Source organism: Rattus norvegicus, chromosome 18 (assembly GCF_036323735.1).
Source record: "Rattus norvegicus strain BN/NHsdMcwi chromosome 18, GRCr8, whole genome shotgun sequence".
Lineage (NCBI taxonomy): Eukaryota > Metazoa > Chordata > Mammalia > Rodentia > Muridae > Rattus > Rattus norvegicus.
Window position 1 is genome coordinate 45,230,085 of NC_086036.1, and position 22,273 is coordinate 45,252,357.

At 38.0% G+C, this 22,273-nt stretch overlaps 1 protein-coding gene across 5 annotated transcripts in view; it reads left to right on the forward strand.

Annotated features, from left to right (window-relative positions):
- The window catches only part of Dmxl1 (Dmx-like 1), a 170,495-nt gene that overhangs the window by 50,580 nt on the left and 97,642 nt on the right, over positions 1-22,273 (forward strand). For all 5 annotated transcript variants that reach the window (XM_017601109.3, XM_006254710.5, XM_006254711.5 and 2 more), the window contains exons 14-19: positions 44-133; positions 212-314; positions 4,525-4,644; positions 5,313-5,534; positions 10,937-12,619; positions 13,892-13,999. In XM_017601109.3, coding sequence (XP_017456598.1) covers positions 44-133; positions 212-314; positions 4,525-4,644; positions 5,313-5,534; positions 10,937-12,619; positions 13,892-13,999 — 2,326 coding nt within the window. The remainder of the gene's footprint in view (positions 1-43; positions 134-211; positions 315-4,524; positions 4,645-5,312; positions 5,535-10,936; positions 12,620-13,891; positions 14,000-22,273) is intronic.

Below are 22,273 nucleotides of genomic sequence, written 5' to 3' on the forward strand. Positions count from 1 at the left end.
TGTTTTTTTTTTAATTAAAGAAGATATTTTTCTTTTTTAATAGAAATATGTTGGTGAAGTATTTAACATCGTCAGTCAGCAGTCAACAGCCAGACCAGGATGCATTATTGCATTAGATTCTATTACCAAGCTTGTAAGTATTATTTTTCTGCTATTTATCATTAAGTAAATGACCTGTGTATCAACTTATGTTGGTGTTTATTTATCTCAGCATGGCAGAAAAACCCAGTTGCTTCATGTTTTTCAAGAAGACTTCATTTTGAATAACCTTGAGAAGAAACGTCTGGGAATAGATAGCATTTTATTGGATTCAGGTAAGGAAGAATTGTGATTTGAGAAGTATTAACTCAGCTTATATCAGATAGTTAATAAAGTTGAATTAATATACTTCAAGTTGCTTTTCAGGTTGATATTTTTATCATAATACTGCTATCTTTTTCTTCTGTGCATGAATTTATATACTCACTTATATTATCTAATTAAGTGCCTAGCCTGGCCTTAAACCCCATGCTCAAGGTATCCTCTTGCCTCAGCCTCCTAAATGGCTTGAATATAGACATACAGGCCTTCTCCTGGCTTATCTTTCTACTATTAACCATTGGTAGTTTCTTACCGTGGTTTCAGTTAATGTTTCATAGTATTCCCTGAGCTTTCATGAACTGTAAAAGTACACTTTATTTTTCATGTTGTTTTGTAGTTCTGGACATCCTGGCCATATGCTAAAAATGAGGAAAATAAAGGATGGTAAGCTGGCTCAGACAGAAAATGCTTGTCACATAGCATGAAGGATCTGAGGCTGATCTCTAGAACTCATGTTTAAAAAGCTGGACATAGGGGTTGGGGATTTAGCTCAGTGGTAGAGCGCTTGCCTAGGAAGCGCAAGGCCCTGGGTTTGGTCCCCAGCTCTGAAAAAAAAGAACCAAAAAAAAAAAAAAAAAAAAAACAGCTGGACATAGCAGTACATTTGTAATGACAACATTACAGAGACAGACACATTTTGAAATGAGAGAATTTGAGTCAGAATATAAAGAGAGTGCTTGTCAAAGAGTTTAGCATCGACCTCTGGCCTCAACACACTTGCACACACTTAAGCATCCATCCTCCCTGGGAAAATTTTATTAGAGATTGAGAGAAAAACAAGCAGAACAGACATGCTGTAAATCTTGTCTTCTGCCAGGAGAAGGTTGAAGAAGAGAAAAATATAAGCCTTTGAAAGTTAGTATCTGAGAAAGCCAATGTGTCCACAGTGGAGGACAAGGACCACATGGCAAGGGTGGAAAGCAGCTTGAGGAAAAGTGAGAAAGAGGTTCAGAGTGTTGAGCAAAGCATGCCCAGGCTTTGACCAGTATTTGAAGAAAGGAATAGAAAGCCTTGTGAGATGGAGAATACTTTTAATCTCGCTCTTGTGAATCTGAGGCAGCTAGAAGTTTGAGGTCAGCCTGGTTTAGATAGTGAGCTGCAGGCCAGTCAAGGCTATGGAGCGAGATCCTGTCTAAAATAGATAAAAGAATAGTCAAAAGGAAAATTCCAGCAGACTACATGGCAAAGGTATCACAGTGCTGCATGATAGATGGCCCTGCAAGCGGCTAGAGGTGTCTGCATCCTATTTTTTTTTTTTTTTATTTTTTTTTTGGAGCTGGGGACCAAACCCAGGGCCTTGCACTTGCTAGGCAAGTGCTCTACCGCTGAGCTAAATCCCCAACCCCTCCTATTTTTAATAAATATATTAAAACTAAACTTTTTTTAAGGGAATTTACTCTAATGTATAGTAAATTTTTCTCTGCTGCTTATGTCTCTAGTGTTTTCTAAGAGTCTTTTTAAATTTTTCTCTTTAAAGTCAAATACATGATCTAGTATTTCTTTTTTTTTTTTTCTTTTCTATTTTTCGGAGCTGGGGACCGAACCCAGGGCTTTGCGCTTGCTAGGCAAGCGCTCTACCACTGAGCTAAATCCCCACCCCGATCTAGTATTTCTTAAAATATTCAAGGAATTCTTCCCGATTATATATACTTTTTAAAAAATATTACTTTTCCCAGAAAATACCTATGGAGTTACACTTTGTCTTTTTGATCTATCAAGAAAAATAGTTCACAAATGGCTATTATTATCAGAGTATTTTTGTTTTTGTTGTAATACTCAAAAATAAAATGGTCTTATCCTCATTTTTCTTTTAATTCTTATAGATTGAGTGAAAAGTAGTTAACTTAGAATTTATTTTCAGACTTACGCTTTGAGTTAGTTCCCTGATATAGGAAGATATAAGATCCTTAGAATTAACTTTCTTTTTTCTTAAGATAATATTTTTTATTCTTTGAGAGTTTACAATTTCCCTTGACTCTTCCCAGATCTACCTTTTTTTTTCTTACCACTGAGTCTAATTTATGTAGCTTATATACTCAAAGGTAGGGGATCATCTGCTGGAGAATGGTCAACCTATCAGGAGCCATACTCTTCAAGAATACTGATCCTTTCTCCCTCACCTAAAAGTAGACAATTTTTAGTCCCTCTTTAATAGGGTGGGTTCTTCTAAGCCTCCTCTCTTTCATGGTAGAATGTTGACTGACATAATCTTATACAGATCTTACACAGGCAGCCATAGCTCTGTAAGTTCAGGAATTCAGAGGTTCTGTAATGCCCAGAAGATACTATTTTGTCCCAGTTCTCCCCAACTTTTGGCTTTTAGAGTCTTCCTTGAGAGCTATAAATGCTCATCTTAGGGCTGATTTCATTGGCTTTGTTATGTTTTCATTTTCATTTATTCTTAGGAAGTTGTTATTTCCCTCTTCATTTTTGCAATGACCCATTTGTCATTTAGTAACATGCTGCTTTATCTTCATATTTTTTCTCTTAGAATTTTTTACTTTATCTCGTGGTCAGACAAAATACTAGATGTTGCTTGAATTATCCTGCATTTGTTGAGACTTACTTTGTGTCCTAAGGTGTGATCTATTTTAAGGTTGTCTCACTGGGGTGCTAAGAAGAATATGTATTCTTTAGTGTTTGAGTGGAGTATTTTGTATATGAGGACAGGTTTACAGTTGTGGTATTTCAGGCTTTTAAACAAACCAGTCTAAAAGTTTTCTGGTTGAGGTTGAAAAGTCACCAGTTGTTCAGATGAACCTGCCTTTGTCGTTTGACCCTTTTCATAGCTACATAAATACTTTCAGTGTTTTGTACATTATAGTATGACATAGGACTTTCTGTTGTGCGTCAGTCTTGTGTAGGTGTGCCTTGTCATGGAGCTCCGGAGCTTTTGCATGTTGGGTTCATACATTTGTCTGAAGGATCTAATTCTTCCATTTTGTCTTTTTACCCCAATAGTGTATCGTCACATGGTCATTTCTGTTGGTAATGGAAATGGTCATTTCCATTGAGTTCTTATGTGACTCATTATGTTTTTCATTTCCTTCATCTTTTTATTGTGAGTTCTCCTCAATTTTTTATCTCTTTATTTTGTGTCTCCTATTAACTTCATTATTTCATGCAGCTGTTTATGATCTCTTGGAAAGTATTCAAGTCCTTGACTTGTTTTACCCTATTCATAAACATTCTTTTGAATTCTGCAATGGAATTTCATGTAAATCATTTTAACCAGGGGCCATTAATATGGAATTCATAATTTTTGGAGAAGGAAAGTTGTCTTGGTTCTTTGTGTTACTTGTCTTTTGCTCTGCGATCTGCCCTTCTAGTATTAGATTATTGGATAAGATCTGCTGCCGTTTCTGTTCTTTTAAATTGGGTTTTTCTTTTAGTAAATGTGTTTGCAGTGTTGAGGAGAAACTAATAATGGTCTATTGGTTTTGTGATAATTTCAAGATGATGCATTTAGTTACTCATTTTAGCAACTTTTGTGCTGTTTACACTTAGTAGTGAGAAAGAAGTTTTTCTCTTTTGTTTTTGTTTTTTTTTTTGTCTGTGCATGTATGTGCGTGCTTGTGTAAATGAAGGTGTGGATATGGCAGGCTGTGCACATGTGGAGGCAAACACAACTTTGGTTATTCAGTTCTTGCCTTCCCTCTTTTAGATGGGGTTTCACTTGTTTTGTTCTGCTGATGCATTACATCCTTTAGCCTAATGGGAATCTGAGCTTCCAGGCAAGTCTCCTATCTCAGTAAAGGAGAACTGAGACTATAGATGTATGCTAGCACATTGTATCATTAGGCTTGTATGGTAAGCACAAGTTCTAGGACTACCCTGTGAGGTAGGTTTGTCTCTGTCTCTCTCAGTGAGTGTGTGTGATACCTCACTGTAACAGTTCCATAGTAATGACTATAATAGGAATTTTAAGATAAAAATGCGCAAAGTAAAAATTTTAAATTTAGACCTTAAAATGAAATTTACACATAGCATGTATATAGTTAAAATTTCAAATTAATGTAAATTCATTTGCTAATGACCCATTCCATAATACTGCTTTGCATTTTAAAGTTTCTTTCTATAAAAAAATAAAGTATATTAGCGTCATATATTAAGTATACTATTTCATCCATCGGTCTTAATGAAAAATATTCCTGATGTCAACAGGCAGTTCACGTAACGGATTTTCTGAAAAGTTCTACCTGGTTGTGATAGAGTGTACTCAAGACAACCGTTCACTCTTACGTATGTGGGATTTACACTTAAGGTCGATTCCTGTCTCACTGGGTAAGTCGACTATTTTTTTTTTTTTTTTTGGTTCTTTTTTTTTTTTCAGAGCTGGGGACCGAACCCAGGGCCTTGCGCTTCCTAGGCAAGCGCTCTACCACTGAACTAAATCCCCAACCCCTCCACTATTTTTTTATATTCAGATAGACCTGTATTTCAACAAGTATACATACACAAGTAAAAAAATATAGAAAAATATAGGGCTTTTTTTGTTTTTAAAGAAATTCACTTTTACTTCATTACATAGCCCTACATATATTTAACACAGTTTTACAAACCATATACATTTTTATAAGTAAAATTAATATTATATATTAATTATACAAAGTAAGAGATGTATTATTACCTTTTCATGTATGTGTATAATTACTTGACTTTGTCCTTCCTTTTCCCCCTTCTTCTTCCTCTTTCAATTATCTTTTCCTGAACCCGTCTTCCTTCCCATTGTTTATTGAGTGAGTTTTGAAACCATTTTTATATACTGCTGATAATTCTAGTTTATTTAGACTACCAAAAATAAAACAGCTTTCTTCCTTTCTGTAAATAATCACCAGTATATCTATAATGTTATCTTTTTTATTTCAGCTATTTATTTAAAAGTAGCAATTGCAATACTTATTCATAAAGGATTCCCTCCCAGATTTTGGTTTTGTTTTTTTGTTTTATAGATGAAAGAATAGATACAAAAATATCAGAAGCTATTTGGCTACCAGAAGAACATTATTCCTCTTCTCCAGAGAAGATTCTATCTCCATTTTCACAGAAATTCCAGGCTTGCAGAGCTAATCTCCAGAGTACCAGCAAGTTGTCTCTTTTTTCTGAAATGGTATACAGCAAAGAGTTGGATTTGCCAGAAGGAGTTGAAATAATAAGTGTTAAGCCTTCAGCAGGTTTGTAAAATTTACCAAAAAAGACTAATCCAACTTCGTAAGCCATGAATGCTTACCACTGTTTTTATAAGTAAATACTATACCTCGCTCTGAAGTACATACACAGCAGTATGTACTTTGAATATATATTGAAGACTTACTATGGTTTTAGGTTATGTAACATTTGTCAGCCAATTCTGTTTACTTTTCTTACTGCTTTGAGTAATTACCTGAAAAAGCCACCTAAGAGAGGTTTATTTGACTCCCAGTTCTAAGGTATAGACTATCATGGCAGGAACTTGAACTGGCTGGTCATAGGAAACAGAGAGCCATACATGAATGCTGGTGTTCAGCTCAGGTTACTCTGTGTTATTTACTTTTCTTTTGCCATAAGAAAAACAAAACACCATTGACCAAGGCAGCTTATCATAGAAAACATTTAATTAGGCTTAAAATTTTAGAGAACTAAGAGTTCATCAGGGCAAAGTGACAGGGTAGTAGGGCAGCAAGCAGTAGCTTGCCTGGAACAGCTACTGAGAATTCACAACTTGAAAAGCAGGAAACAGAAAGAGCACACTGGGACTGGCCCAAGTTGTAGAAAACCACACAACCTCACTTTCTGTGACACTTCCAGCATGGCCACTCCTAGTCCTTACCAAACAGTTCTACCAACTGGGAACCAAGAATTCAAATATTGGAGCTTCCATGAGCCATTCTCATTCAAACCACCACACTCTTGTTAGGTCCAAGAACCAGCCCATGGAATTGTTTTGCTAAGTAAATGGAACCTAAAAACTCCCTCAGAAGTTTGCCTAGACTTTTGTTTCCGTGGTGACTCTAAATTCTTGCAAGTTAACAAAACTATCACATTAAACAAAGTAAATTACCTCATTTGCCAGCATTTTAGAATTTATAGTAGTTTTCTGGAGCCATGTGCTAAGATAGACAGTACAAGGTTCCTGAATCATCACCTTTATTCCGATTGCATTTTGAAAATGCAATCTCTGAACTTGGAGCAGCAGCATCCTGTGAACTTGTTAGAAAGTTACTGATTCATGTAGTGGCTTAGTGCCCAGTAATCTTATATAATAAGCCTTTCATGTATTTGCCTTACATGTATCAATAATACAAAACACAATACTAAGTCTGTTTTTAGACTGTTTAAAAACTGGAGTATCTCAAAGTGGTCTTAAATTCTCCAACTCATTCTTTTTATTCAGCCTTCCAAGTGCAGGAACTGTAGTCACTCCAAACTCTATTCTTAAACTCCTGTTTATTAAATAATCATATTTTTATGAAAGTGTGACACTTCATCACATACGCTCGGTTAGAGACTGGCAAGTCTAAGTAACAAGTACTCCAGTGATTTTTGTGCTGACAGGTATAGAGTGCTAAGGCTCTAAAACAGTGGTTCTCAACCTTCCTAATGCTGCAACCCTTTAATACAGTTCCTCGTGGTGTGGTGACCCCAACCATAAAGTTATTTACATTGCTACTTCATCACTATAATTTTGTTACTGTTATGAATTGTAATGTAAATACCTGTGTTTTCTGATGATCTTTTGGCAACCCCTGTGAAAGGGTCATTCGACTCTCCAAAGGGTTGTGACCCAGAGATTGAGAACTACTGTTCTGAGACTACTGCTATAGCATTCATGGTTTTAGTCGTTTATTTTTCATTTTCATACTCACAGTATCTATTTGGTTTTTTTTTTTTTTTTTTTTAATTATTTGCCTGTTTTTGCTGCTTCTCATTCCTTTAACTGATTCTTAAAATACAAACATTTTTCTGTTTCCTATCAGGTTCTTGATCTTTTGTGAAAGGTGAAATTTTTAGGAGTTGGATTGTTAATGATATTCTAACTAATTTTTATTATGCTTCTATATATTAAAGCATCAGTGCAAGGAAAAGTAAAACTAGAAAAAGAATAACTTTTCTGTTGACAGAATTGTTACTCTCCAGAGCAGCAGGTCTTCACTCTTCAGCTCCTAGTCAAAGCCACCAGCAAGATAGAGAGGTCAGAGACACTGACCATCGGCAGCGCTTGGCCCAGTTTAGAAGTTATGTGGAAAACCGGTATTTGTTTATTTCATAAATGCAGTCAAATATTGTTTATTCCTACAATTCCCGCAGTTGGAAGGCGAAAGGAGAATTGCTGCAAGTTCAGTGCTGACCTGGTCTACATAGCCAATTCCAGGTCCTCTTGTGTTATATGAGGCTATATTAAAAATAAAAAGTTGTTTAGGGGGCATGTAGGGAAAACTTTTCTAGTGTGAGATAGGTAGGTAGGTAGGTAGGTAGGTAGGTAGGTAGGTAGGTAGGTAGGTAGGTAGGTAGGTAGATAGGTAGGTAGGTAGGTAGGTAGGTAGATAGATAGATAGATAGATAGATAGATAGATTGATTTAGTAAATTCCCTTGGAAGGGATTAAAAATGTTTATATTCAGCTTAAAGGAATTGACAGTGACCTTAAAGGCATTGTAATGTTACATTTGGTTAAGGCTTTAAAATAACATTAGTTAAGATGATATGTGCTTTAAAATATAGTAGAGGCTTATGGTATGGTTCAGTGGATAAAGGTGTTTGCTGTTAGGCCTGATAATCTGAGTTAATCTACTGTTAATCCCAGAATCCACATTCAGCATCTTTCCTTAGTCACTTTGTACCGTTTTTAAGATGTATTTTTAATTATGCATATATGTGTGGGTATGTGCATGTGAATGCAGGTACCAGTGAAAGTCAGACTGATTTTCTGAAGCTTGAGTTTCAGGTGGTTGCAAACTCCTTGATGTGGGTGCTGAGAATCAAACTTAGGCCATGTGAAGAGTAGTATGACCTCTTACTGCTGAACTCTCTCTCCAGCTTTCTACCTTCACTTTTTGAAGCAAGGTTTCTCACTGAACCTGAAGCTCAAAAGTTTGGCTCTGCCGATCAGCCAGAGTTATAGAGACCTACATCTTTCTGCCCACTTCTACTCCACAAGACTGAGGAGTAGCTATTCCCAGCTTTTCTTTTTGTATCCTGTTTATGCTTGATAATTTCGTGCATGTACAATGAAATATGATCATATACAACTCTTATCTCCCTCCTTGTATTCCATTTATATACACTCTAACACTTTCTCCTGGTTCATGTCTTTTTTTTTTTTTTCAAATTACCTATAGCTCCTCGATAAGGAGTAGATACTATCTACCCACCTATGCCAGAATTTCAGCTGTTTTGATTTTGTGCTAGCAACCACATGTGCTTTTGTTCATGAGTGTGATAGCCATGCCATATCCAGAAGATAGCATTGCACAAAGCTCCCCCTCCTCCAGCTGACTCTTAGATTCTTTCTGCCTTCTCTTCAGTGATGTTCCAAGAGCTGATTTGATATAAGTATCTCATTTAGGGCTGAGCACAATTGGCTGACCAATTGTGTGTCTTTCCATTGACTGCTGCCCACTGCAAAAAGAGATGTCTCTGACTAAGGTTCAGAGTAGCCTAGGTTATAGATAGAAACAAAGATTTAATCACATGACCACCTACTAAAATAATAATAGCAGGTATTCCATATGGTCTTTTGACTAGGATTATTGTACCAGACATGAAATTTCCTCCTTTGTAGCGGGCTTCAAATCCTATCAGTAAACATTTAGTTACCTTCCAACAGTTGTGTCGCTATTGTACAAATGGGCATATCTTCTCTGGTTGGTCAGTATTCCGACAAGCACAGTTCAGAGTTGCCTTTTCTCACCAGTATCCGGCATAGCATCTTCATACTGTTCAAGCTCACCACCGTAGAGGAAGTTTCCTGGTCAGTTTTAGATTGATTCCTCTGTATCCTGAAGCCAGTGTGTACAGTGTCTTTAAAATACAGTGACACTGTTTAATTGTGTTTGGTAATCAAATGCAATATCATGTACTGTTCTGTAGACTTCTACAGCCTTTCAGACCAATAACTAGTAGGGAGGTATACCATTCCTTAAACTGTCATTTTTATTTAATAGACTGTATATTCTGGGAGTGATGTTGTTCTCACTAGTAGAGAAGTCTGTTTCTAGTGAGTAATGGTCAATGTAGACCCACGGCTGCACTAAGTACTGATAGTAAATGGTAGATGAGTCCTCAAACCTAAGAAATAGATTGATCTTCTCCTCTCTAAAACTCAGGGAAAATTTCAGAAGGGGGATAATATAAAACCAGCAGACAGAAAGGCTGTGAAATGTCATTCTTCTGGGCAAGATTTATGGCAGTTGTAGGTGCCTGCACAGGGTCTATATATAAATGAGTCTGTCATGAAGTCAAGCAGGGATGGAATAGGGATTCAGGGAGCCCAGCCCCTCACTGCTGAACTGTTTGCTACTGATCGATTCAGAAAGAGGGGATATCATTGCCTTCAAGGGCTCCAATGGTAGCTCTAATCCACTCGTGACATAGATGGCCTTCTTTAAGCTAGATGGGTCACAAAACAAAATTGGAAGTCATGAGCCTAAGAAAGACTGATAAGGGTGAGTGAGGAGTGGGTGGTAGAGATGGAAAGGAGACAAGAGAAGGTGAAGAGTGAGAAGGAGAGAATCAGAATGTATTATAGTACAGGCATACAATTTGTCAAATATAAATTAATAAAAAGAAAAGTAAAAATAAAATTGTAAAGTGACCATTTACTACCTAGATAAACATTGGCAGTCATACTTGATTGAAATATGTGAAGAAAGTAGGTCTAGACAATTTTGACAGATTTTTAAAAATATGTTGATATTACTTAATAAAACTTGCAGATGACAAATTCAGAATCAGGATAGTAACTAGGTTTTAATGAGTTTACTTACAAAATATTTAATATGAATCGTTATGGTCTTTAACCTGCAAAATACAAGAATTTAAGTAAATTTTCTAAATTCTCTTCTAGGTTTTTGTGACTTTTTTTTCTAGTATACCTCTATTTCTGTCTGTGTGTGTGTGTGTGTGTGTGTGTGTGTGTGTGTGTGTGTGTGTGTGTTTATATATGTCAGGACAACTTAAGGAAGTTGTTTCTTTTCTTCCATCATGTTTGTTCTGAGAATTAAACTCAGGTTGTCATTTTGCCAGCCCTGTAGTATATAGCTTATTGGTATCATTAAAAGCCTGATTGATAGCATCTCATGTTTTTAACAAGTTTTCAGTAAAACAGTTCAAATTTTTAATACATAGAAAATATAAGTAAGCCAGACAGTAGTGGCCCATGAATGTAACCCAGCACTTGGGAGGCAGAAGTAGCTTGGTCTCTGAGTTTGGGGACAAACTGGTCTACAGAGTGAGTTCCAGGATAATCAAGGTTATACACAGAAACCCTATCTTAGCAAACAAACAAACAAACAAAAAAAAAAAACCAAAAACAAAAAACAAAAAACAGACAAAAAAAAGTAATTACCAGAATTTTTAATGGCTCATTTTCTTTCTAGGACACCTGAGTTCATCTTCCATATATCCTGTTTGCAGTGCTCCTTATTTATTGGCAACTTCATGCTCAGATGATAAAGTAAGATTTTGGCGATGCAGAGTAACAAATGGAGAATCAGCTACATCAAAGAATGGAAAAATAGATCTTGTGTATATTTGGGAAGAATGGCCATTACTCATTGAAGATGGACTTCAGAGCAATAGTAGTATAACTGTACCTGGTAGGCCTGTAGAAGTGAGCTGTGCACATACAAATCGTTTAGCAGTAGCTTATAAACAGCCCACATGTAATAGTAGATCTCAGGAATTTGTTATGCATGTGAGTATCTTCGAGTGTGAGTCTACAGGAGGTTCATGTTGGATCCTTGAGCAGACAATTCACTTAGATGAGTTAAGTACAGTGTTGGATTCTGGCATTAGTATTGATAGCAATTTAGTGGCTTATAATAAACAGGAGACATATTTAGTCAGTAAAGAAAGTATTACATCAAGCACAAAACATTTGGTTCACTTAGATTGGATGTCTAGAGAAGATGGTTCTCATATCTTAACCGTAGGAATTGGCTCAAAACTTTTTATGTATGGACCCATGGCTGGCAAGGTACAAGAACAGACTGTGAAGGAGAACCAGGTGTTTCCTCTCTGGGACAGTACTAAAGTCGTACCTCTTTCTAAATTTGTACTATTACGAAGTGTAGATTTGGTTTCTTCTGTAGAAGGTGCCCCACCTTTTCCTGTTTCTTTATCATGGGTCCGGGATGGCATCCTTGTGGTAGGAATGGATTGTGAAATGCATGTATATTCCCAATGGCAGCCATCTTATAAACAAGAACCTGTTATAGCAGATTCATACAATGGAAGTACTCCGTCTATATTAAGTTTAATAAAGCAAAGTAACTCATCAAGTTCTGGGCTACATCCTCCAAAGAAAACTCTGACTCGATCCATGACCAGTCTTGCACAAAAAATCTGTGGAAAAAAAAGTACATTTGACCCTTCTGTGGATATGGAAGATTCTGGTCTTTTTGAAGCAGCTCATGTACTTTCTCCAACTTTACCTCAGTACCATCCCTTGCAGCTTTTGGAACTCATGGATCTTGGCAAAGTCCGGAGAGCCAAGGCCATCTTGTCACATCTTGTCAAATGCATTGCTGGGGAAGTTGTGGCTCTGAATGAAACTGAATCCAGTCATGAACGCCGCCTTAGATCTCTCACCATCAGTGCTAGTGGAAGCACCACCAGAGACCCTCAGGCATTCAACAAAGCTGAAAACAGAGACTACACAGAGATAGACTCTGTTCCCCCACTTCCTTTATATGCCTTACTTGCAGCAGACGACGACAGCTATTACTCATCTTTGGAAAAGACTAGGAATGAAAGTTCCTTAAGGAAATCAGAACAGTTATCAAAAGAAAGTTATGATGAGCTTTTTCAGACTTCAGTTCTAATGTCTGATAATCACATATTAGAGACAGATGAAGAGAATACACAGCCCAGAGTTATTGACCTTTCACAATATAGTCCAACTTACTTTGGTCCTGAGCATGCTCAGGTTCTTTCTGGCCATTTACTTCATTCTAGTTTACCAGGGCTCACCAGGATGGAACAGATGTCTTTGATGGCCTTAGCAGATACAATTGCAACTACAAGCACTGATATTGGAGAAAGTAGAGACAGAAGTCAAGGTAAAAGTAAAATTCGGTACAAGATGGGAGGAAAAAATAATTTTACTTATTTTTGTAGGGCATGATCTTACATAATTTTTGATAAAAGTGATATGATGATGCCTTTTTATAAAGCTAATATAAAATTTATTTTTTACAACAGTTTTAATTCTGCTAAATACTATTTAGTCTGTAAATTATACTGTGAGGAAGTACACAGATTCATAACAGTCATCATCAATAATGACCTGCTTGCTGCAAAATATTTAGCTTAATTATGAATTTAGCAAAAGGATAGGTTTTTAAATAGCAGAATTTAAGTATTTCTGTTTCTTTTTTTCTTCTGTGGGAATAATCCACTATAAAAATTCACAGTGTGATTCAGGACTTTTCAAAAATTACCATTGTTATGTACTCATACCTAGAATAACATTTAAAAACAGCAAAATTAGATCTTTTTTTTTGGTTCTTTTTTTTTTTTTCGGAGCTGGGGACCGAACCCAGAGATCTTTTCATCACCTAGAGAATCCTTTTTAAATCTAAGATATAAACAAATTTAAATGAACAATTTTCGTTATATCTCAAAGTTTAAAATTAATAAGTCTATTATTTTAAACCAGGTATTGGTTAGTAGGATTTTCCATTAAACTTAGCTTGGCAAAAAAATAAGAATTCAGTTTGATACAAAAGCTTAAAAGTTTTTAAGAAAAATTAGTTTATACTTTTGAGGACATTAGTAATAGTTACTAATTTTATGTGAGTATGTTATGGGTAGTTTAATATGTTTTATATGGCTATATTATTACTTTTATCATTTAAAATAAAAATCAGGACTCAATTTTCATACTATTAGCATAAAACTATTTCCTCCATTGTAACTGAATCCTGGGATGTAGATAGGATCCATACAGTAAATAATAGTATAATATAGCACAGAAAACATAAACTCCTTAAAAATAGAAGATTCAGATCAAAGGAGGTTGGCTTATAAAGAATGTTAATAGACTTTAAATCAATTCATTCTCATCTTTAGCTATTTAGCCATGCTATTTTCCCTATAATATAAAAAGTTGTTTAGTGAAAAGAAATTTTAGAAAATATTTTCGAGTAGCAAACTTTTGCCAGTTTAAGGATGTTTTGTTTTTAAATGTTGTATTTGTGACATGCTGAATTTACACATTTTTAGTATTTTATTCTTATAATATGTTTTTTAGTAGCATTTTTACTTATACATTTTTGGTTTTTGTTTTTTCAAAGCACAATTAAAAATAAACACTTTTTCTCTGGTCATAGGTGGAGAAACTTTAGATGAGTGCGGATTAAAGTTTCTTTTGGCTGTTCGACTCCATACCTTCCTTACAACTTCCCTTCCAGCTTACCGAGCTCAACTCCTTCACCAAGGTAATTTTGATAATCTAAATTTACACTTTCGTACAGATTTTGAAGTATTAAACATGTTTTCTGCATATTTACTGGTAATTCATATTTCTTACGATTAATGTCTTTGGATCGTTAACTGACTTTTTTATCTACTATTTTTTCCTCACACAATATATCCTGATTACATTTTCTCCTCCTATTACTTCCAAATCCCCCCCCACTGCCCTCCCATTTGGATCTACCCCTTTTCTGTCGTCTCTCAGTAAACAGAAACAGACCTCTAAGGGATGATAACAGTACAATACAATATAAAAGATAAGAAAAAATTTAATATATTCAAATAAGAAAACAGTGAAGGATAGAGTAGGCAATCACACAAGAAGGAGATATAGCTGCAGAGACCCACCCATTTACATGCTCAGAATCTCATAAAAACATTAAACTAGAAGCCATAATACACAACCAAAGAATTAAAATAAAAGTGAAAAAAGATAAAAATTTGTAAAAAAGAAAAACAAAAAAACTAATAAGGCCCCAACATGACAGTATGAGACACAGAGCCTCCACAGATGTAATTGAGTTCATTTTCTGTTGAACGTCTACTGCCAGGCATGCAGCCTGCCCTCAACAATAGTTTGCTTTCCTAGTGAGACGCCTTTGGAGGACACTACACTTTCATTTGCAAGTGCTTATCATTGGAGATTGCTTCTGGGTTAGGGATGGGGCCATGTGTCCTCTTCTCCTTTTAGCTCTAGGACCAATGTCTAGTCCAAACCCGTGTAAGCCCTGTGCATGCTGCCTCAGTTTCTGTGAGTTCGTATGTGTGTTGATGAAATTAATTTAGAGGGCTTTGTTTTCTATCCTCCAGCCCTCTGCCTTATCCCCCTTTTCTTCCTCCTTTTCTTCAGCAGGGTACCCTGGGACCTGAAGGTTTCATAGAGACACCTGCTTTAGAGCTGAGTTGTTTGAGGTCTCATATTCAGCATAATGTCTGCCTGTGGGTATCTGTGTCTGTATCTGCTGCTAGAGGAAGCTTCTCTGATAACTGAGCAAGGCAACGTCTATAGCAGAATGTCATTAGAAGTCATTTTATTGCTACAATCCTTCAGTAAAATATTAGTATATGGTTTCTTTTTTTTTTTTTTTTTGATTTTTTTTTTGATTTTTTTTTTTTTTTTATTAACTTGAGTATTTCTTATATACATTTCGAGTGTTATTCCCTTTCCCGGTTTCCGGGCAAACATCCCCCTCCCCCCTCCCCTTCCTTATGGGTGTTCCCCTCCCAACCCTCCCCCATTGCCGCCCTCCCCCCATAGACTAGTTCACTGGGGGTTCAGTCTTAGCAGGACCCAGGGCTTCCCCTTCCACTGGTGCTCTTACTAGGATATTCATTTATACCTATGGGGTCAGAGTCCAGGGTCAGTCCATGTATAGTCTTTAGGTAGTGGCTTAGTCCCTGGAAGCTCTGGTTGCTTGGCATTGTTGTACTTTTGGGGTCTTGAGCCCCTTCAAGCTCTTCCAGTTCTTTCTCTGATTCCTTCAATAGGGGACCTATTCTCAGTTCAGTGGTTTGCTGCTGGCATTCGCCTCTATATTTGCTGTATTCTGGCTGTGTCTCTCAGGAGCGATCTACATCCGGCTCCTGTCGGTCTGCACTTCTTTGCTTCATCCATCTTGTCTAATTGGGTGGCTGTATATGTATGGGCCACATGTGGGGCAGGCTCTGAAGGGTGTTCCTTCAGTCTCTGTTTTAATCTTTGCCTCTCCCTTCCCTGCCAAGGGTATTCTTTTTCCTCATTTAAAGAAGGACTGCAGCATTCACATTTTGATCATCCGTCTTGAGTTTCGTTTGTTCTAGGGATCTAGGGTAATTCAAGCATTTGGGCTAATAGCCACTTATCAATGAGTGCATACCATGTATGTCTTTCTGTGATTGGGTTAGCTCACTCAGGATGATATTTTCCAGTTCCAACCATTTGCCTACGAATTTCATAAACTCGTTGTTTTTGATAGCTGAGTAATATTCCATTGTGTAGATGTACCACATTTTCTGTATCCATTCCTCTGTTGAAGGGCATCTGGGTTCTTTCCATTTTCTGGCTATTATAAATAAGGCTGCGATGAACATAGTGGAGCACGTGTCTCTTTTATATGTTGAGGCATCTTTTGGGTATATGCCCAAGAGAGGTATAGCTGGATCCTCAGGCAGTTCAATGTCCAATTTTCTGAGGAACCTCCACACTGATTTCCAGAATGGTTTTACCAGTCTGCAATCCCACCAACAATGGAGGAGTGTTCCTCTTTCTCCACATCCTCGCCAGCATCTGCTGTCACCTGAGTTTTTGATCTTAGCCAATCGCACTGGTGTGAGGTGAAATCTCAGGGTTGTTTTGATTTGCATTTCCCTTATAACTAAAGATGTTGAACATTTCTTTAGGTGTTTCTCAGCCATTCGGCATTCCTCAGCTGTGAATTCTTTGTTTAGCTCTGAACCCCATTTTTTAATAGGGTTATTTGTTTCCCTGCGGTCTAACTTCTTGAGTTCTTTGTATATTTTGGAAATAAGGCCTCTATCTGTTGTAGGATTGGTAAAGATCTTTTCCCAATCTGTTGGTTGCCGTTTTGTCCTAACCACAGTGTCCTTTGCCTTACAGAAGCTTTGCAGTTTTATGAGATCCCATTTGTCGATTCTTGATCTTAGAGCATAAGCCATTGGTGTTTTGTTCAGGAAATTTTTTCCAGTGCCCATGTGTTCCAGATGCTTCCCCAGTTTTTCTTCTATTAGTTTGAGTGTGTCTGGTTTGATGTGGAGGTCCTTGATCCACTTGGACTTAAGCTTTGTACAGGGTGATAAGCATGGATCGATCTGCATTCTTCTACATGTTGCCCTCCAGTTGAACCAGCACCATTTGCTGAAAATGCTATCTTTTTTCCATTGGATGGTTTTGGCTCCTTTGTCAAAAATCAAGTGACCATAGGTGTGTGGGTTCATTTCTTGGTCTTCAATTCTATTCCATTGGTCTATCTGTCTGTCTCTGTACCAATACCATGCAGTTTTTTATCACTATTGCTCTGTAATACTGCTTGAGTTCAGGGATAGTGATTCCCCCTGAAGTCCTTTTATTGTTGAGGATAGCTTTAGCTGTCCTGGGTTTTTTGTTATTCCAGATGAATTTGCAAATTGTTCTGTCTAACTCTTTGAAGAATTGGATTGGTATTTTGATGGGGATTGCATTGAATCTGTAGATCGCTTTTGGTAAAATGGCCATTTTTACCATATTAATCCTGCCAATCCATGAGCATGGGAGATCTTTCCATCTTCTGAGGTCTTCTTCAATTTCTTTCCTCAGTGTCTTGAAGTTCTTATTGTACAGATCTTTTACTTGCTTGGTTAAAGTCACACCGAGGTACTTTATATTATTTGGGTCTACTATGAAGGGTGTCGTTTCCCTAATTTCTTTCTCGGCTTGTTTCTCTTTTGTATAGAGGAAGGCAACTGATTTATTTGAGTTAATTTTATACCCAGCCACTTTGCTGAAGTTGTTTATCAGCTTTAGTAGTTCTCTGGTGGAACTTTTGGGATCACTTAAATATACTATCATGTCATCTGCAAATAGTGATATTTTGACCTCTTCTTTTCCGATCTGTATCCCTTTGATCTCCTTTTGTTGTCTGATTGCTCTGGCTAGAACTTCAAGAACTATATTGAATAAGTAGGGAGAGAGTGGGCAGCCTTGTCTAGTCCCTGATTTTAGTGGGATTGCTTCAAGTTTCTCTCCATTTAGTTTAATGTTAGCAACTGGTTTGCTGTATATGGCTTTTACTATGTTTAGGTATGGGCCTTGAATTCCTATTCTTTCCAGGACTTTTATCATGAAGGGGTGTTGAATTTTGTCAAATGCTTTCTCAGCGTCTAATGAAATGATCATGTGGTTCTGTTCTTTCAGTTTGTTTATATAATGGATCACGTTGATGGTTTTCCGTATATTAAACCATCCCTGCATGCCTGGGATGAAGCCTACTTGATCATGGTGGATGATTGTTTTGATGTGCTCTTGAATTCGGTTTGCCAGAATTTTATTGAGTATTTTTGCGTCGATATTCATAAGGGAAATTGGTCTGAAGTTCTCTTTCTTTGTTGTGTCTTTGTGTGGTTTAGGTATAAGAGTAATTGTGGCTTCGTAGAAGGAATTCGGTAGGGCTCCATCTGTTTCAATTTTGTGGAATAGTTTGGATAATATTGGTATGAGGTCTTCTATGAAGGTTTGATAGAATTCTGCACTAAACCTGTCTGGACCTGGGCTCTTTTTGGTTGGGAGACCTTTAATGACTGCTTCTATTTCCTTAGGAGTTATGGGGTTGTTTAACTGGTTTATCTGTTCCTGATTTAACTTCGATACCTGGTATCTGTCTAGGAAATTGTCCATTTCCTGAAGATTTTCAAATTTTGTTGAATATAGGTTTTTATAGTAAGATCTGATGATTTTTTGAATTTCCTCCGAATCTGTAGTTATGTCTCCCTTTTCATTTCTGATTTTGTTAATTTGGACACACTCTCTGTGTCCTCTCGTTAGTCTGGCTAAGGGTTTATCTATCTTGTTGATTTTCTCACAGAACCAACTTTTGGTTCTGTTGATTCTTTCTATGGTCCTTTTTGTTTCTACTTGGTTGATTTCAGCTCTGAGTTTGATTATTTCCTGCCTTCTACTCCTCCTGGGTGTATTTGCTTCTTTTTGTTCTAGAGCTTTTAGGTGTGCTGTCAAGCTGCTGACATATGCTCTTTCCTGTTTCTTTCTGCAGGCACTCAGCGCTATGAGTTTTCCTCTTAGCACAGCTTTCATTGTGTCCCATAAGTTTGAGTATGTTGTATCTTCATTTTCATTAAATTCTAAAAAAGTTTTTAATTTCTTTCTTTATTTCTTCCTTGACCAGGTTATCATTGAGTAGAGCATTGTTCAATTTCCACGTATATGTGGGCATTCTTCCCTTATTGTTATTGAAGACCAGTTTTAGGCCGTGGTGGTCCGATAGCACGCATGGGATTATTTCTGTCTTTCTGTACCTGTTGAGGCCCGTTTTTTGACCAATTATATGGTCAATTTTGGAGAAAGTACCATGAGGAGCTGAGAAGAAGGTATATCCTTTTGCTTTAGGATAGAATGTTCTATAAATATCCGTTAAGTCCATTTGGCTCATGACTTCTCTTAGTCTGTCTACTTCACTGTTTAATTTCTGTTTCCATGATCTGTCCATTGATGAGAGTGGGGTGTTGAAATCTCCTACTATTATTGTGTGAGGTGCAATGTGTGTTTTGAGCTTTAGTAAGGTTTCTTTTACGTATGTAGCTGCCCTTGTATTTGGGGCATAGATATTTAGGATTGAGAGTTCATCTTGGTTGATTTTTCCTTTGATGAATATGAAGTGTCCTTCCTTATCTTTTTTGATGACTTTTAGTTGAAAATTGATTTTATTTGATATTAGAATGGCTACTCCAGCTTGCTTCTTCTGACCATTTGCTTGGAAAGTTGTTTTCCAGCCTTTCACTCTGAGGTAGTGTCTGTCTTTGTCTCTGAGGTGTGTTTCCTGTAGGCAGCAGAATGCAGGGTCCTCGTTGCGTATCCAGTTTGTTAATCTATGTCTTTTTATTGGGGAGTTGAGGCCATTGATATTGAGAGATATTAAGGAATAGTGATTATTGCTTCCCGTTATATTCATATTTGGATGTGAGGTTATGTTTGTGTGCTTTCATTCTCTTTGTTTTGTTGCCAAGACGATTAGTTTCTTGCTTCTTCTAGGGTATAGCTTGCCTCCTTATGTTGGGCTTTACCATTTATTATCCTTTGTAGTGCTGGATTTGTAGAAAGATATTGTGTAAATTTGGTTTTGTCATGGAATATCTTGGTTTCTCCATCAATGTTAATTGAGAGTTTTGCTGGATACAGTAACCTGGGCTGGCATTTGTGTTCTCTTAGGGTCTGTATAACATCAGTCCAGGATCTTCTGGCCTTCATAGTTTCTGGCGAGAAATCTGGTGTGATTCTGATAGGTCTCCCTTTATATGTTACTTGACCTTTTTCCCTTACTGCTTTTAATATTCTTTCTTTATTTTGTGCGTTTGGTGTTTTGACAATTATGTGACGGGAGGTGTTTCTTTTCTGGTCCAATCTATTTGGAGTTCTGTAGGCTTCTTGTATGTCTATGGGTATCTCTTTTTTTAGGTTAGGGAAGTTTTCTTCTATGATTTTGTTGAAGATATTTACTGGTCCTTTGAGCTGGGAGTCTTCACTCTCTTCTATACCTATTATCCTTAGGTTTGATCTTCTCATTGAGTCCTGGATTTCCTGTATGTTTTGGACCAGTAGCTTTCTCCGCTTTACATTATCTTTGACAGTTGAGTCAATGATTTCTATGGAATCTTCTGCTCCTGAGATTCTCTCTTCCATCTCTTGTATTCTGTTGGTGAAGCTTGTATCTACAGCTCCTTGTCTCTTCTTTTGGTTTTCTATATCCAGGGTTGTTTCCATGTGTTCTTTCTTGATTGCTTCTATTTCCATTTTTAATTCCTTCAACTGTTTGATTGTGTTTTCCTGGAATTCTTTCAGGGATTTTTGCGATTCCTCTCTGTAGGCTTTTACTTGTTTATTAATGTTTTCCTGTGCTTCCCTAAGTGTGTTCAGGTCTTTCTTGAAGTCCTCCAGCATCATGATCAAATATGATTTTGAAACTAGATCTTGCTTTTCTGGTGTGTTTGGATATTCCATGTTTGTTTTGGTGGGAGAATTGGGCTCCGATGATGGCATGTAGTCTTGGTTTCTGTTGCTTGGGTTCCTGTGCTTGCCTCTCACCATCAGATTATCTCTAGTGTTACTTTGTTCTGCTATTTCTGACAGTGGCTAGACTGTCCTATAAGCCTGTGTGTCAGGAGTGCTGTAGACCTGTTTTCCTCTCTTTCAGTCAGTTATGGGGACAGAGTGTTCTGCTTTCAGGCGTGTAGTTTTTCCTCTCTACAGGTCTTCAGCTGTTCCTGTGGGCCTGTGTCTTGAGTTCACCAGGCAGCTTTCTTGCAGCAGAAAATTTGGTCTTACCTGTGGTCCCGAGGCTCAGGTTTGCTCGTGGGGTGCTGTCAAGGGGCTCTCTGCAGCGGCAGCAACCAGGAAGACCTGTGCCACCCCTTCCGGGAGCTTCAGTGCACCAGGGTTCCAGATGGTCTTTGGCTTTTTCCTCTGGCGTCCGAGATGTGTGTGCAGGGAGCAGTCTCTTCTGGTTTCCCAGGCTTGTCTGCCTCTCTGAAGGTTTAGCTCTCCCTCCCACGGGATTTGGGTGCAGAGAACTGTTTATCCGGTCTGTTTCCTTCAGGTTCAGGTGGTGTCTCAGGCAGGGGTCCTGCCGCTCCTGGGCCCTCCCCCACGGGAGCCCAGAGGCCTTATACAGTTTCCTCTTGGGCCAGGGATGTGGGCAGGGGTGAGCAGTGTTGGTGGTCTCTTCCGCTCTGCAGCCTCAGGAGTGCCCACCTGACCAGGCGGTTGGGTCTCTCTCTCACCGGGTCTGGGAGCAGAGAGCTGCTGCGGGCCGGGATCCGCGGGTGTGGGACTTCCAGTAAACACAGAACGTTCCCGGTTCTAGAGAAATTCTGCTTCCGTGTGTCCCAAGCTCACCAGGCAGCTTTCTTGCAGCAGAAAATTTGGTCTTACCTGTGGTCCCGAGGCTCAAGTTCGCTCGTGGGGTGCTGCCCAGGGGCTCTCTGCAGCGGCAGCAACCAGGAAGACCTGTGCCGCCCCTTCCGGGAGCTTCAGTGCACCAGGATTCCAGATGGTCTTTGGCTTTTTCCTCTGGCGTCCGAGATGTGTGTGCAGGGAGCAGTCTCTTCTGGTTTCCCAGGCCTGTCTGCCTCTCTGAAGGTTTAGCTCTCCCTCCCACGGGATTTGGGTGCAGAGAACTGTTTATCCGGTCTGTTTCCTTCAGGGTCCGGCGGTGTCTCTAGTATATGGTTTCAACCTAGGTTTCCGTGCTATCTAGTCTCAGGTTCGTGGCCACTTAATCGGTGTTAGGTATGAATTTCATCTCATGGAGTAAGGAGGATCTTAAGTCAAATCAGGCATTGGTTGGTTACTCCTGCAAGCTTTGTGCCATCATTACACTAGCATATCTTGGGGGCCAGGCAACATGTAAAAGCAAAGGCTTTACAGTTGGGTTGATGGTTGTGTTTCTTCTTTGGTAGCATGCAGAGTACTTTTCTATACCAAAGATACTAATCTATAGGGGGGTATGCTCTAGTTAAGTGCTAGTTTAACTTTT